This window comes from Danio rerio, chromosome 24, assembly GCF_049306965.1.
Source record: "Danio rerio strain Tuebingen ecotype United States chromosome 24, GRCz12tu, whole genome shotgun sequence".
Lineage (NCBI taxonomy): Eukaryota > Metazoa > Chordata > Actinopteri > Cypriniformes > Danionidae > Danio > Danio rerio.
Window position 1 is genome coordinate 34,232,501 of NC_133199.1, and position 17,900 is coordinate 34,250,400.

Below are 17,900 nucleotides of genomic sequence, written 5' to 3' on the forward strand. Positions count from 1 at the left end.
ATGATAACAGTAATATTTGACTAGATATTTTTCAAGACACTTCTATACAGCTTAAAGTGACATTTAAAGGCTTAACTAGGTTAATTAGGTTAACTAGGCAGGATATGGTCATTAGGCAAGTTATAGTACAACAATGGTTTGTTCTGTAGACTATCGACAAAAAATCTAGCTTAAAAGGGCTAATAATTTTGATATTAAAATGGCTTTTAAAAAAATAAAAACAGCTTTTATTTTAGCCAAAATGAAACAAATAAGACTTTCTCTAGAAGAAAAAATATTATCAGACGTACTGTAAAAATTTCTTTGCTCTGTTAAACATAATTTGGGAAATATTAAAAAAAATAAATAAATCAAAGGGGGGCTAATAATTCTGACTTCAACTGTATGTATGTATATATATATATATATATATATATTTGATAATTTTTTGATGATTTCTAGACAGTCAAAAGTTTACATACATTTTTTTTTCATTTTTTTTAGCTTTGCTTTTAAACTGTATAACTTTGGTCAAATGTTTTGTGTATCCTTCCTCAAGCTTTTCAACTCCCACATATTTTCTATAGGATTGAGATCAGGGCTTTGTGATGGCCACTTCAAAACATTCACACTGTTGTCCTTAAAGCACATTTGAACTAATTTGGCAGTATGCTTAGGGTCATGGTCTGTTTGGAAGAGCCATTTGTGACCAAGTTTTAATTTCCTGGCTGATGTCTTGAGATGTTGCTTCAGTATTTCTACATAATGTTCTTTCTTCATGATGCCATCTATGTTGTGAAGTGTGAAGTGGACCAGTCCCTCCTGCAGCAAAACAGCCCCACAAGATGTTTAGCTGGTCATCCCCCAGCCTGACCAGCTAAGACCAGGCTGGAAATGGCTGGAAACCAGCCTGGAAATGGCCAAAAAACATCTAAAACCAGCCAACCAGCCTAGGCTGGTTTAAGCTGTTTTTTTTTTTTTCAGTAGGGTAAGCATTTTAGCTGTTTTCTCGTTTCCTTTAGTAGCCTACTAAGTTGTCAAGTAAAAACAACTTTCCACAACTCATTTGAACAATAAATTGGTTGTCTATCTATATTAATGTCTATTTAACTGTAAACGGCTGAATTTGTTTTCTTTCTTTTTTTAAATGCATTCAGTGCGATCAGTTTTCTAACAGCGTTTCTTGTACGTTAAGAAACGAGACCCCACAGGTGTGCGTGTCTTAAATTCGAGTAAAGTGGACAGTCAGTGGATTACTCTTTATGAAGTGCACAGGAAACCGAAGACGCGCATGCGCAGAGCAGTTACAGCAGCAGACAATGACTGAGGTAATGCTCATTAGCCGCTTTAAACAGTCTAAAGACGGTGCTTACTTTAAAAGTTTTGTGACACAGACAAGCGTGAGCGCGGGAAGCGGATAATAATGGGCTAAACGTGTCTCCCTCCTCCTGCAGGGTCCTTTCTGATGCCGTTATAAAGTCAAATTGGCAAAGGTAGGACTCAGCTTCACTGTCACTGCATCATTTCATCTGGCTTTACAGAGAGCACAGCACTGCGCAGCCGGTCCTCTCACACAAAATATGCATAGAATTATAATGTGCTATTTTGTGATTTTATTTACTTTGTTTTCTCACAAATATGAATAGCAAACAGTAGTCACACTATACAATTCAAGTTTATTTGTATAGCGGTTGTCACAATAATTACTGAAAGCAGCTTTTGCAAAAGGTGCACATTATTACATTATAATCAAATTCGGAAAAAAATAAGGTTATTAGTTTAATAACTTTAATTAAGTAGTTACTATAGCTTTAAGTTATTATACACAGTTAAAGTTATATATATATATATATATATATATATATATATATATATATATATATATATATATATATATATATATATAATAGGCTATAGGTGATATCTATGTGTACATGTTCAATGAAGTGTAAGTGTATGTGTTGTCTTCGAAGTCCTCGATGGTTTGGCATCCTCTCTTCACGGGTCTTGGATTGACTTTATAGGCAAGCTAATTGTTATTAGAGTAATTATTAGTGGACTGGGTTTTGTATGCTTTGTTTTAGAGGGACTAATACAGTACTTAAGCTCCCTTTATTACTTTTACTCTTAAAGAACAGTGGGTAATCAAAAGTACCCTTTGTGTTTTGTACAAACAGTAAGATTTTAATTCTAGTTGAAATATCTTTTAAAGTGTTTGAATGTCACTGTAAGAAATATAAAATGCATGTAAAAACAAATTGTAGAAAAGCATTTTGTTAAAACTAACCTCTAAAGCCCTAGCATTTATTTTTTTTTACTATTAAGTAGTTTGTCTGAATGTGATTGTTTTTTAGTTTTCCTTAAGTACACATTTGTGTCTAGCAGAGAAGCTGTGGGTTTAGTTCATCACATTAACTATGTACATGGCTAAGGTTTCACAGTTTCCAAAAACTGTATTTTCTAAATATACATTGTTGTTTTAAACCAACAGAAAAAATGTAAAGGAAAAAAAAAAAAGAAAAAAAAAAAAAAAAAATATATATATATATATATATATATATATATATATATATATATATATATAGTATTGAGAGTTAGAGTTTCAAAGTCGCAATTCTGAGTTAAGTCAGAATTCTGTTATAAAGTCAGAATTGCAAGGTATAAACTCAGTATTGCGAGTTATAAAGTCAGAATTCTGAATTATAAAGTTGCAATTCTGAGTTATTAAGTCAGAATTTCGAGTTATAAAATCAGAATTCTGAGTTTCAAAGTTGCAATTCTGAGTTATTAAGTTAGAATTCTGAGCTATAAAGTCGCAATTGTGAGTTATTAAGGCGCAATTACGAGTTATAAAGTCAGAATTACGAGTTATAAACTCAGAATTGCGAGATATAAAGTCACAATTCTGAGTTATTAAGTCAGAATTTTGAGTTATAAAGTCGGAATTGCCAGTTATAAAGTCGCAATTCTGAGTTATTAAGTCTGAATTTTGTTATAAAGCCAGAATTGGCAGTTATAAAGTCGCAATTCCGAGTTACAAAGTCACAATTCTGAGTTATAAAGTCAGAATTCCGAGTTATAAAGTCACAATTGTAGGTTTTTAAGTCAGAATTGTGAGTTATAAAGGAGAATTCTGTTATGGCAGACTAACCCTTTAGTTTTAGTCCTTTATATATATATATATATATATATATATATATATATATATATATATATATATATATATATATATATATAATGCCTTATGTGTCCAAATATGACTTAGAGTCATGTTCACACTTTGTCATTAATCAATACATAAGACTATGCTCTCCTCTGCTGGTCATGTTTGGTATAAAATACCAAATTGTTATCAAGGATAGCTCTATACTTTCTAAAGACACTGGTGTTCCTTGTCAGATTGTCCTACCTCCCATTCAAAAAGTAGGAAGCACATTTTGATGATGCAATGTGCTACCCATCATATTTTACTACCAGTGCAAATTTTAAATGTGGAGTAGTGTGATATGAAGCTGTAATATCGCCCTAACCTACCTACTTCCTAACCCCAACCTCAGAACCATTCAAATACAGTGTTGGTAGCATAATCTGATGTCAGGACACTGGATTTATAATTGTTAAATCCAAATTGCTGCATTTGAGAAATCAGTAAAAGTGTTTAGTTTGATTTCTTATTGTTGATCAAATGCAATTGTGTAGTTAAATGGGCATGATGTTTAAAAAGTAAATAAGCATTAGTTTGATTTCAGAGAGGAATGCAGCATTTAAACAATTACTAAAACAAATTAATAAATAATGAATAAACAAATAAGATCAAAAGGCTTTTGCAGTGGTATTCTGAAGCATGTCAATAAATTCTGATTCTGAAAGTCTGATTGTCACTTCATCGATTCTCTTATTTATTTATTGATTGATTTATTTTTATATACTGTTTTCTACAAGTACAGTAATGATATTCTTAACATTTACTCTGTTGAAATGGTAACAGGGTGGCACAGTGGCTTAGTGGTTAGCACTGTCACCTCACAGCAAGAACATCGCTGGTTTGAGTCCCGTTTGGGCCAGTTTGCATGTTCTGCAGTGCCCATGCTGGCGTGGGTTTCTTCCGGATGCTCCGGTTTCCCCCACAGTCTAAACACATGCGCTATAGGTGAATTGGGTAAACAAAATTGACCGTAGTGTATGAGTGAGTGTGTGTGAATGCGAGTGTGTATGGGTGTTTCCAAGTACTTGGTCACAGCTGGAAGGCCATCCGCTGCGTAAAACATATGCTGAAATAGTTGGCGGTTCATTCCACTGTGGAATAATAAATAAGGGACTAAGTCAAAGGAAAATGAATGAATGAATGAAATGGTGACCTTGGCGGCAACTCACAAAATGAAAGAGTGCTTTTATAAACTTTTAGAAAGCATAAAGGTTTATATAAGTTTCTGAGCTTGTACGGTTTTCTTCAACGTCTTATTTAAAGAATTTGGCAAGGTTAATTTTGCTGTGATGTGTACTTTGAGAAAACATCTGAAATGTTACTACGTGAGCACAGCAGGTAAAGCCTTCAAAAGAAGATCACTAGTGCCACCCAGTGGTTTCTGAGTCTTATTTCCCCCCCATTGAATCTTTTCTTTTCTTTTAGGCATCAACGTCAATAGGGAAAATGCCTGATTTAAGAAGTCGCAAGGAATTCTACAAATATCTCACTGTAGAGGTAAGAAAGCAAATAAATGTCATATATTCACTGTATTTCAATGACATTAAATCTTATATGGAGCAATTTTGTTTTGAATATTTCTTTTTTGGTCATTTGAGTCAAGTTACTGCATTTTAAGTATAAAGTTTAACTGTATTAAAAGTACAACTATTGTTCATTTCAACATGGCAATAAGAATAAAAATGGTTCTTGATCATCAAATCATTGTGTGTTTTTGATAATATGAAGGGAGTAATGATGCCGAAAATAAAGCTTCGCAACTAAGAAATAAAATGCATTTCAAAATATACTTTAGAATTAGTTTGATTTAATAAAATTACATTGATTGTATTACAGTTTTTACTGTATTTTTCATCAAATAAACAAATGCAGCCTTTTTACGAGATCTATAAAGTGTTAAATATAAGTTCAGATGCAACAACCCCCATGTGCCATCTGGAATTTTATTCTACAATGAGCATTTTTCTTAGCCTCTTAAATTTATTTCATGTTAAAAGTAATCAAACTAACATATTCTTTGCCATAAAAAAAGTACACTCCCTTTTGAAAATGACTATATATTTTGATCAATTTTTCATTGAATATATCCAATAATTATTGGTGCATTTATTTGGTGCATTATATGGTGCATTATATGGTGCATTTATTTTAAAGAAAACAAATTATTTCCATTAAAATAAGAGTTTGGTCACCTAACATCTTAAGATAATACATTTAAATTCAAACAAGTTAAAAACAATAGTTTTTTCTGTAGGGTCACAAAACACCAAAACACATTTTTTGAGCTGTTGACAGTCGTATATGTGTCCCACACTGCTATAAACACTATTAGGACATCTATATTTCACTAAAAAGTGTAAATTGATTGTTTTTGCGTTATTTCAAGCAAATTCGTACTTCCTTTTGAAACGAATTTTTAAAGCTGCGTCACGGTCATGACAGCGTTGTATTCCAGCGTGCAGACTGGGTGTCTGTGCCAGAGTGAGTCTTATTACGTCTTACAGTGTGATGCATTAATGCATGAGTAAAGCTTGGTTCAAACCAATCAGCGCTCTATTGTGCAACTTCATTAATATTCATTAGTGTCACAGTGTTTTCACGACAGAGACGCCACGTTGTGATGGCAAAACAAGTGTGAAGTGTTGCTTTTATAGTTTGCTGCCGTTAAGTTTTGTTTTCATTTTCTCTCTGTGAGAGCGCAGCTGGCGTCACGTGTGGATTAACAGTGTACGCGACGCTCGACAACAATAACTTAAGTGTCTAAGGAGGATTATTGTTTACCTGAGAGCTGTTCTCATCTCCAAACGCTGAGATCTGGATTCGCTTGTAGTATTCTCTTCATAAAGACGCTAGTTACTGGTTATTGTCCTGTCTCTACAGATTTGGTAAGTGAGCGACCAGTACTCTTTGTTTATTCAGTTTGCTCGTATCGAACTAAGTTAACTATTGCACCGAGTCACCGAGTGTAAACACGTTAGCATCACAACCAAACTTTAACCTCGTGTAGGGTTTTTACCGCATTTAGTGACCGGAATAACACACACGGCTTTCTGACGCTACCTGCCGTGTGCATCTAAGTTTCCGGGAAATGCGGAGGTTTTTTTCTCTCATTCGCTGTGCGGTATCAAACATTGCATGAAAAATACACGCTTAGAGCAGTTCCTCGAATCAAATATCTCGTTTGTCGCGAGGGACATGAATGAATTCCCTGAATGAAAGAGCCAAACTGCAGTTAAAGTCCACCATTTAATATTTTGGCAAATAATTCGACTACAGATGTCCATGTAGGTTAAACACCATCACTTTCTCCTGTCTGTGTATTTTGACTCTGAAACTCGCGCGTGCCCAAATAGACACTCCCACACCCTCCCACTTTAATTCCTCCGACACTACCCCTAAACAGAGCTGGACACGCCCACTTTTCTGACTTTTTCCAAAGTAGAGGTGTGAAAACACCCTGCTGAAACGAGGGGGTTTCATGGCCCTTTAAAATTATATTTAATATTTTTCCCAACATATTAATTTGGGTATGCTCATTTTTGGACAGTGATTAATTCCCGTTTTGGCGTTGAATCTGACTAATGTATATGCACAAAAACTATTATTGTAAAGCATGTAAAAAAATAAATTTAAAAGAGAGATCTGTACTCATTTATGCCAAGCTCTGTGTATGTAAATATATATGCTTATATTAATAATATATACAGGCACACAGGGGAAATGTCAAGGTCAAATTTTCAAGCCTAAAGCAGAAAGTGAGGAATGTTTAATCAGGGTCCATTTTCACAGTAAGGCTCTCTAATAATATCATAATTGGCCTCGTCTGAAAATTACCGACTGCAGAAGGTGTGAATTGATCCTCCTACTTCCATCCCTCCATTTAGCACTGTGTGTTGAATATAACCACTGCAATTAAAGACACTTCTAACAATCCTCACTCTCTGCAGCGGTGAGAATGGGCGGATTATCTCGACGTCTTATTCAAATGCTTTGGGATGATTCTCTTGTTTTGAGGCTTTTACTTTGTGAAACTGATGAACATTTTTGATGGCTGCTGAGAGATTGTTTGCCTCAGTGCTGTCAAACCACAACAAACTACAAACTTTTGCCATTATTTTATTTAGTCTTCATAAGAGAATTATATATATATTAAAAAAAAAAAAAAAAAAAATATATATATATATATATAAATATATATATATAAAGTATATTAGTGCTGTCAATCGATTAAAATAATTAACTAATTAATCTGTTTATTAATCGTGAATAATCGCATTTAAAAGACTGAAACTTGTAATTTTGGCTATTCAAATGCAAAATTTATGTAAACGCAAGACAAAAACTATTTAAATTAAAAATATTATTGTTTATTACAATTTTTGTTTGCCTTGTAACACAGCTTTCTTCATGTAAACAACATACCCACAATAAACCATCAAGATCCTGTCTTGACAGCCATATTTATTACAGAAATTAAAACACATTCATGTTATTGCTAATTGAATTAAAAAAAAAAAAAAATCAATGCCAATAAAGAAAAAAAAAAAGATTTCCAAATTGGATTCTAAGTGGATCACAAAAAAAAAAAAAAAAAAAAAAAGCCAAAATACAGGCATTGCAGATTTGGAAAATGGAAATTTATAATAACAATGAAGTATTGAATACAAGCAATTGCACTTGTAAAGTTGTATTGCTGCGAGTTGAGAACATTAATTATAAATATAAATATAAAATATCTTAGTTTGTGTTTTGAAGATGAATAAAGGTCATCATTTTCATTTTGAGTTTCAACTAACACTTAAATATCGATTTTTGATTAAGCCCAAGGATGTACAGTTCCTGCTTAAGGGACAAGCTAATGATACAATCTTTTGCACATTTTACCTGAGTAAATACAGATATACTGTACATGAGTAAGCCTCTTGAGGAAGAGCTCAGGAAGTCGCCCACATGTTCAGCAGTAGAGGAGGTGTTACTGTATATAGGAAGAGTGTTTAACTTTCTGCCGCAGTACTGATGTGTGTGGGCCAGACTAATATTTACTGAGGTCCTGGTGCCTCCACAGAGGTCTAAATCACTGCATTAACACCCAGAGATACCGCATTGCACATCCCAAACACACATAAACTCGAAATCTGCTGATGTATTGACAAAAAAGCTGCAACAGAGAATCTAATTGTGAATTAGAAAGATTTATCACATTTAATTAGCTCTTTGTGCTTAATAGAGTCATGTTTAAGAGATATCTACCTCTAAAGATAGTTATTCTAGGAAATGGATGCATGGGTTGGATTATTTATTATGGTCTCAAATGCTACTTCATCTGACAGCTACTGTGTGCTGCTGATTTTTTATTTTTTTTTTACCTCTATAAACAACACTAAGGGAAATATGGAGATGATTTAAAGACAGGCTGCTGGAGCACCTGTAGAGAGGTAAAGAAGTATATTCTGTCATCATTTCTGTCTTGCATCATTCCTTCAACGCTTACTTCACTCACAATGCAGAGAGACACCAGCGCAAAACAGCAGCAGATAACACAAGACAGACAGGATTACTTTTGATGTGTGTTTCAATTTGTACACAGCACTAAAAATGTTGTAAGTTGCTCTATTTTAGTCAAAAACTAAATAAATCAGTGAAATTTGGGGATATAGATTGCAAAAATGAATAAATGATAATAAAAACTGTGATCTATTGTTCAACAGTCGAGAAGATTTTCTTTAATTGAGTGAAAGTGGTACATCTGTTTAAAATATGCATTCATTTGAGCCTAGTGAACAGTAAATGCATTAGAGGTTTTACAATGTTTGAATGCTACATTCATTTATAAATTTTCTTTTCGGCTTAGTCCCTTTATTAATCAGGGGTCGCCACAGTGGAATGAACCGCCAATTTATTCAGCAAAATAGGAATTAGCCACTAAAGTGACAAAACGTAAAATAGTTATGTTCCCTGATAAGATCAGGCTGGTTTGTCCATTTTTGACCTACATCCAAAAAATAAAATAGTACAATCAAAGGGCAATACTGATTTAACAAAATTTTGTAAGGCATTGATTATTTAATTTCTTTCTAATAGTTTTTAATAGCAGAGCAGTTCCAGAAAACGTGAAAGTGGTTCATATTTTGATTTCTACATTTTTTGCAGCATATAGACACATTTCCAGCATGATGTAATTTCTGGGAGGGTGTGATAAAATACCTTACTAAACTCTTTCAATCGGACGCCCTCCATTTCTGTGATTTAGAACATTTCCATTGATAACTCCATATTTTTGTCCAGTCTCATCCAATATAGGCTCATTCTAAAAACGTTGCCCTATGTACATTTCTGGAGATCGCAAATTATGTAGCCTAAGGTACAGTGCATATAGCTGCATTTTATCTTTAAAATGAACAATACGGGGCAGTCCAGTTAGCTCGCCTTACATCGGCAGACTTGAGACGCAGAGAGGTGTTGACCACAACGACGTGGTTCGAGTCTGGCTAAGAACGGTTTCAGAAAGCAGGTAAAACAAAAACAGAAGCCATAATAATATTCATTCATTCATTTTCTTGTCGGCTTAGTCCCTTTATTAATCTGGGGTCGCCACAGCAGATTGAACCGCCAACTTATCCAGCAAGTTACGCAGCAGATGCCCTTCCAGCCACAAGCCATCTCTGGGAAACATCCACACATACACACACACACACACACACACACACACACACACACACTATGAACAATTTAGCCTACCCAATTCACCTGGAACGCATGTCTTTGGACTGTGGGGGAAACATGAGTACCCGGAGGAAACCCACTCGAATGCAGGGAGAACATGCAAACTCCACACAGAAACGTCAACTGAGCCGAGGATCGAACCAGCGACCCAGCGGCCTTCTTGCTGTGAGGCGAATGTGCTACCCACTGCACCACTGCGTCACCGCCATAATAACAGGGTGAGAATGTGTCAGTTGAGTTTAGAGAAGTGGGTGGGCAGGTCAACCGGTGCTTTTGAAAACACAATTGGTTGGGTTTAGGATAAGAGGAGTGTGGGTCAGTCAATCAGTTGGCAGCAGCCCCTGGTGGGTTTACACGAGAACAGCAGACACGAATGGCACTCACAAGTAAAATTTGAGAGCTCAAAAAGCAAACACAGTGGCCACAGTGAATTTGCGAAAACAAAAACTGCAAAAAAAAAAAAAAAAAAAGCAAATTTGGTGCTCTCCAGAAATAAATATAGGGGTACGTTTTCAGAATGAGCTTGAGTTGGTCTCATCAGTTATAACAAAACCCAGCATTTTTTTTGTGTATATTTTTACTTGTAGATTGCATTAGAATTGTGTAATGGGGATAGCTTGTTTGCAGATTAATTCCGAGCTAAATCTAAATGAACCTCAACAGACCCAGATCAATTTTTAATTATTTGTTTCAATGATAGAAGTTTACAAACACATTCCCTGCCGCACAGAGCTTGTCAGGAGCCTCTTGAGAACTTAATATAATGCATGGAGCGCAGCAAAGCATCTTTAATTCCCTCCACGAAGCGGCAGTGTTTACTGCTGTCTGAAGGGATCACGGTTATGAGGGAGTGTGCTGAATTAGCTTTTGTTGTTAGTCTGTAATGAAATGCTTGGTCATCGCTCCCCGTGGGATCGTCCTCATTAATCTGAAGGGCTCAGGCTGGCACAGGGCCGCAGGAATGAAACCGATGTTTGCTGCGCCACGGCTTTAAGCCACGCGGATGTCTGCAAATATTTGCAAGAGGTCTGAAATGACTTGTTGAGATCAGTCTGGTGATGAGGATTCGCAGAGAGTTTTGGCTTAAAATATTTATGTTGCGTAGGAAGAGCAATTGACAGCATTTATGTTCTGGTGGCTCTTGTTTCAAGTATGCATCATTTATTTAGTTTTTGTGATGCAGGAACAGATTTGGAATTAATAGATTGGTTGTTCAGTACAGCGTTGTAGTTGATATTGAAACTTTTGCTGGCTTAACCTCTTAAGGACCAAGGTGTTTTTTTTTTTTACATGCATATTTGTTTTTTGCTAATTGGGCTTATTGGAACCTAATTAGAATAAAACCTAAGTATAATTTTTTTAATATGATGTACTTTTAGAAAAAAATGATGTCCACATATATGGTCCAAATTTACATAAAACACTTTTTCCTGACTTTTTTGTAATGCATATTTAACATCGATTTTTTTTAACATGTTTTAACTATCAGAGAGTAAATTATTATTATTATTTTTTCATTTTGGACGGTTAAAAATTTTGTTTTTTGGGACATTTCATATGCTGCAAAACAGATGCAGGATGACACTGTATGTCTGTAACAAAATAAAAAACATTCAAAGTATTTTAATTAGCCACTTAAGAGCTAAAATGTGCCGTCCACGTATGTGGCCACTAAGCCCTTGGAGGTTAAAGATTAGATTTAATAAAATTTTAGATCATATGTGAACCTGTACAACAAAATATGGGTCATATGTATTAGTTTTTTTTTTATATATATATCATCTGAATGCTGATTAAATAAGCTAATCTGTAAATTAGCAGTGTTCCGTATTTTGTGATTCATGTTTTTTTTTTTCCCCCCGTTTATTAATGCTTTTAAGTTGCATTATGGGACCTGGATCTTTCTTTCAACAATTTTTAACCTTGAAAAGTAAAAAAAAGGGACTTTTATTACCATTTTTAATAGTTTAAAGTGATAAATTGTCTGGGTTGGTGTTATATATCAACATCAAAAGTCGACAGAGTAGAGATCAGCATCCCCTAATGCATATTACAACCATAAATGCAGAAAACACTTACGAATCATAAAATATGAAACATGATATTTTTACAGTGTATCACTGATGCACACATACATTGATGTATGGTTTGGACAAAATTTGGCTAAGAAAACTTTTGAAAAACTGCAATCTGAGGTTTTAAAAAACCTAAATATTGTGAAAATTGATTTTAAATTTAAAAAAAATTTGACTCATGCAATGTTTCGTTGGCAATTCCTACAATACACTGTACCAGTGCAACTTAAAGGGGTAGTTCACCTAAAAATGAAATTGTACTCACTATTTAATCTCCATCAAGTGGTTCCAAACCTTTATGAGTTTCTTTATTCTGTTGAAGAAAGCTAAAAACCTGTAACCACTGACTTCCATTGTAGGAAAACCAAATTCAATGGAAGTCAATGGTTACAGGTTTACAAAGTTTTTCAGAATTACTTCAGAATCACTACCGCTGCCCAGCTGTTTGACGTGTACCCTGTGATGTCACCACAGGGTCTCCAATTCAGCCGCTGCCACTGTGGTATAAAAGTGGTGACAGGACGCTACTCGCGAGGCATGGGATACTTGAGTTTCTGTGTTGTGTTGTGTGTCAGTGAAATTGCAATTCGTTTTAGTATGTTACTATTTGGTATATGTCTGTTGTTATTTGTCTGTTCTCCATTTGTCTACCATCAGTTGCGCACAGGACAGGTAAGAATGTCGCGCGACATACATTGTGCACACGTAGACTTTGAATATCACTTTTGTTGGACACAGTAGGTAAGGGACGTGCTACACCCGCTGTACTTTTGTTTTTCTCGTATATTAGTATAGGTTAGGTAGTGCGTAATAGACGTAAAGATTTTCTTTTCAATAGCTGCTATATATATATATATATATATATATATATATATATATATATATATATATATATATATATATATATATATATATATATTTATTTATTTATTTATTTATTTATTTATTTTTTGGAAAATCCGGGTAGAGGTTGGGCCAGTAGAATAGATTGTTTTGTTTTATTTATTTCTATTGTTTGGACGCCGCCCGTGTCTCATCTCTCCAACTCTCCTATCTTTCTGTTCAATCATTTCATGTCCCATTCATTGTCTGTAATTTATTCATTTATTGTTCTTTTTATATACATATTTTTGCACTTATTATTATCACTATCTTTGTAATTAAACTGACTTTATTGCATTTAGTTAGTCTTGGTAGTTTGTCCCTCACTTGTTGATATTGTGTGTTTGCTTATGTGTTTACCCCAAAATTAATGTTGCTCTCCTTCCCCTTGAATCACCATCTTTAAAATTGTAACAATGTTCAACAGAAGAAAGAAACTCATAAAGGTTTAAAACTAATAAATGATGACGTACATTTTGTGAGCTATACTTCTGCCACTTTATATTAAGTGCCCTTAACTAATTTATCCTTACACGGAAATTAATAATTTGTAACAAAGTACTTATTGTGTATATGCTTGTTTTTACATTGTGCTTATAATTGATTAAATTAATAATTACACTGTTGACCATACCTTACACCTCAACCCACCCTTAAACCCATATCACCAAACCCAAATACCCATATCCCACTTTAAGAGCACCAGAATTGTTCTGATACATTAAATACACAGTAAGTACATTGTATTTGTTTTCGGATGAAAGGTCAAGGTCATCTATATTCTATAACTCCTTAAAAAAACATGAATGTTGATCAAAGTGCATCTCAGACATGGCAAAAATAAAAACAGTTTATTAAAATTTTCAATTCATCTTTATTTCTGTAGCGCTTTTACAATGTAGATTGTGGCAAAGCAGCTTAACAAAGAAGTTCTTGTAAATTGAAGCTGTGTTAGTCCAGTTTTTGGAGTTTAAGCTCAGTTTAGTTCAGTTAAGTGTGATTTAATTTTCACTGATTCTGAAAATTAGCAAGTACAGAACTAGGAAGTTGCTCGTGGTGTTCCAAGTGGCTGCTTAGTGACTTGAAAATTGATGTTGAAATTTAAAAAACCATATTATTTTGAAATTATTTCTAAGCTTTGTTGTAGTGTAGTAGGCAAAGTTGCTCTTTTTCTAATCGCCACCAGGTGGCACTTCTCTTCTGCACTATTTTTCAATAACTTTCACACTACTGAGACCAAGTATTTCATATTTCATTGATCTTGTTTTCTTTTATGAGGAAGAACTCATCTAAAGCACCATTTCAGCTTTCAGTGATGAAAACAACATGAACAGACAGTAATTTCTCCTTGATCTAGAGAGCCCTTGTACACTGATAATAATGCACTACTGCTTCTCAAAACATTCCTCTTAATGTACAGTATAAGCCTGTGTGAGTGAACTATTCATACTTACGTTTTAATGAGTGTAATGTAAAGTCAGCCATTCAATATTTCAAAATAACCCCCTATAGACTCCACTGCATGTGTCATGATCAAGTGTCTTGGTTTAATTTGCAATAATGAGCTGCTGGTTGTACTTTATCCCTTATGTAATTGTCTGATAGTGACACTTCGAGACTCTTAAAATGATCTAATTAATTAAAGACTTGATGGAAGACAAAAACAGACCAATGCGCCATATTGGTGTTCCCAGAACATACATATGAAGCTCTGAACTGTAGATTAAATTAATATTTGGAAGTAGAAGTGCTGATCGTATTCTGCCAAACGCTGCCTAATTATGTGTTTGCTTCAAAATCAACAGGCATGGCAGACGAAATATTATCTGAACATAATGCTTGACTTGGTGTTTGGGTAAAAAATTCTTATCTGAATTATGAAATAGCTTCTCAAGTGTAGCACATACACTTAATTAGGTACACTTTACTTGTACCGGTTTGGACCCCCATTTGCCTTCACAGCTGCCTTAATCCATCGTGGCATAGATTCAACAAGGTGCTGGAAATATTCCTCAGATATTTTGCTCCATATTGACATGATAGCATCACGCAGTTGCTGCAGATTTGTCGTCTGCACATCCATGATGCCAATTTCCCGTTCCACCACATCCCAAAGGTGCTCTATTGGATTGAGATCTGGTGACTGTGGAGGCCATTTTAGTACTGTGAACTCATTATCATGTTCAAAAAACCAATCTGAGATGATTTTTTCTTTATGACATGCCGTGTTATCCTGCTGAAAGAAGCCATCAGAAGATGGGTACACTGTGGTCATAAAGGAATGGACATGCTCAGCAACAATACTCGGGTAGGCTGTGGTGTTGGCACGGTGCTCAGTTGGTACTAATGGGCCCAAAGTGTGCCAAGAAAATATCCCGCACACCATTACAACACCACCACCAGCCTGAAGGCAGGATGGATCCATGTTTTCATGTTGTTGATATCAAATTTTGACCCTACACCTGAATTTTGCAGCAGAAATCGAAACTCATTAGACCAGGCAACGCTTTTTCAGTCTTCTATTGTCCGATTTTAATGAGCCTGTCTGAATTGTAGACTAGACTTGAATTTTTTCCTGTTTTTATCTGACATGAGGAGAGGGTGCTCGCTGCAGAGCCATTTGAGGAGAGGTGAGCTCCAGAGAGGGGGAGCATGAGCTGTCGCTCCTCCTCCTGTAAGCTGTTTTAATGCGTACACCAACCCCACCCCTAACCCTACGCCCAGTGACATCACTCGTAGAAGAAGTGCAAAAATGGTGGAGCTCAAGCTTAAGCTCCCCCTCTCTGGAGCTCACCTCTCCTCAAATGGCTCTGCAGCGAGCACCACTTGGACAGGAGTGGCACTTGGTGTGGTCTTCTGCTGCTGTAGCCCATCCGCTTCAAGGTTGGGCGTGTTTTGCATTCAGAGATGCTCTTTGAATACCTCGGTTGTAACGAGTGGTTATTTAAGTTACTGTTGCCTTTCTATCAGCTGGAACCAGTCTGATCATTCTCCTCTGACCTCAGGCATCCACAAGGCATTTGCTCCAGAAGAACTGCCTCTCACTGAACATTTTCTCTTTTTTTAAGATCATTTTGTGTGAACCCTAGAGGTGGTTGTGTGTAAAAATCCCAGTAGATCAGCCGTTTCTGAGAGACTCAGACCAGCATGTCTGGCACCAGCAACCATGCCATGTTTAAAGCCACTTAAATCACCTTTCTTTCCCATTCTGATGCTCGGTTTGAACTGCGGCAGATTGTCTTGACCATGTCTACATGCCTAAATGCATTGAGTTGCTGCCATGTGATTGGCTGATTGGAAATCAGCGTTAACGAGCAGTTGGACAGGTGTACCTAATAAAGGGGCCAGTGAGTGTTATGCTCTTACATCATTCCCAGGACACTTAACATAACCTGTTAACATAACAAATGTCTGATTAAGTCAAAGCCAGCATTAAAATTTGAAATATATTCATAACATCCAAAAGCAAGGCCTCACAAAACCTTCTTGCTTAACAAAAGAGAAGGCAAATTTCTCGTAGGAAGTTCTCACTTTTTCATTTTTTATATATTTTTATAATGCTGGTGGTGGTATTATTCTCTGTGACATTCATAAAAGAAAGGCAATGCCTTGAGCGAGGCTGCTGTCAGAGATAGAGAGATGTGTTCAGTATAAAAGGCCTGCCTCCCTGTCTTCCCTTCCTTATTTCCTGAATGATCTGCATTAATATTGAGTTTACTGCTTCATTACTCCTACGCCTTTATATGGAAAAGTAGATGATTAAAGTGCTCCGTGAAGCATCTGTCTTAAAGCCATGGAATCATTTAAAAGAATCATGAGCTATATGAATAAGTGATAGAACCGCCGCCAAGCAAGATTGCCAAACTATTAGAGGGAAAAAGAGGGTTCTTATTCTTTACTCTCTGCAAAAAAACTGTTGACTTTGGTAGTTGGCTTTGATACCAAGCTTAGTATATTCAATATTAGAGACCAAAACTTGTCAGATATTTATTTACTATTTATGAACAGAAGATTCAAGCAAATAGAGCCACAGACAACAAAATGATGACGATTTGATTTGATCAAAGACAGGATCACTTGTTTTTCAGCTTAGACTCTCAACTGGAGCCGAACATCTGCTGTGCTTCATTTATGACAGAATCTGTTTACAAATTAATGTGTCGTTGATTTAGAGATCCATTCATCAAATTCGTTCTTCTATTCTGAATGAATCAACTGTTTTAAATTAAATTTTTATGAACCACTCATCGAGAACTATAGGGGTATGAATAATTTCAGGCTTGATATATTCACGGAAAAAAATCTGTAAATTAGCAGTTTTCTATTTTTTGTGATTCATGTTTTTTTCTCATTTATTTATGCTTTCGAATTGCATTTTGGGACCTTGATTTTTCCTCCAAACGATTTGATTTTAAAAAGTTTGAAAAATCTTTTATTGACATTTTTAATAGTTTAAAGTAATATATTGTCTGAGTTGGTGTTATAAATTATGTTACAAAAAGCTGGTATTAAGCTGCCAGTACATTTTGTTATTTTACAGACTTATTTCCCTATATTATTTCTTAAACAGTATATTACCTCAAACTACTAAAATGTCAATAAATGTCATTTTGTTGAAACAAAGTTGAAAATGGACCGAGCAGAAATAAAATTCCTGAAATGTAATTCACAACTGTAAATAAACAACAACAAAAAACATACACTGTGACACACTGTGAACATTTTCTTGCTAATTTGGAAATATTTAAAAAATCAAAAAGAAAAACAAATCAAAGGAGGTTTAATAATTTTTTTTGTTTATATATACACTTGAAGTGAGAATTATTAGTCCCCCTTTAAATGTTTTGTCTTTCATTAAATATTTTCCAACTGATGATTTTTTAAACACCATTTTAAGGTCAAAATTATTAGCCCCTTTAAGCTATTTTTTTGATAGTCTACAGAACAAAACATCATTATACAATAACTTTCCTAATTAGCCTAACCTGCTTAATCAACCTACTTAAGCCTTTAAATGTCCCTTTAAGCTGTATAGA

At 35.0% G+C, this 17,900-nt stretch overlaps 1 protein-coding gene across 6 annotated transcripts in view; it reads left to right on the top strand.

Moving 5' to 3' along the window:
* The first annotated feature begins 1,270 nt into the window (after positions 1-1,270).
* The window catches only part of plppr5b (phospholipid phosphatase related 5b), a 106,442-nt gene continuing 89,812 nt past the window's right edge, over positions 1,271-17,900 (top strand). For 3 of the 6 annotated variants that reach the window (XM_073939923.1, XM_073939920.1, XM_068217000.2), the window contains exons 1-3: positions 1,271-1,307; positions 1,434-1,472; positions 4,610-4,681. In XM_073939923.1, the coding sequence (XP_073796024.1) occupies positions 4,631-4,681 (51 nt within the window). In that variant the 5' untranslated portion in view covers positions 1,271-1,307; positions 1,434-1,472; positions 4,610-4,630. Of the gene's footprint in view, positions 1,473-4,609; positions 4,682-17,900 lie in introns of all 6 variants that reach the window. The other 3 variants (XM_073939922.1, XM_073939919.1, XM_073939924.1) reach the window with 1 other exon arrangement.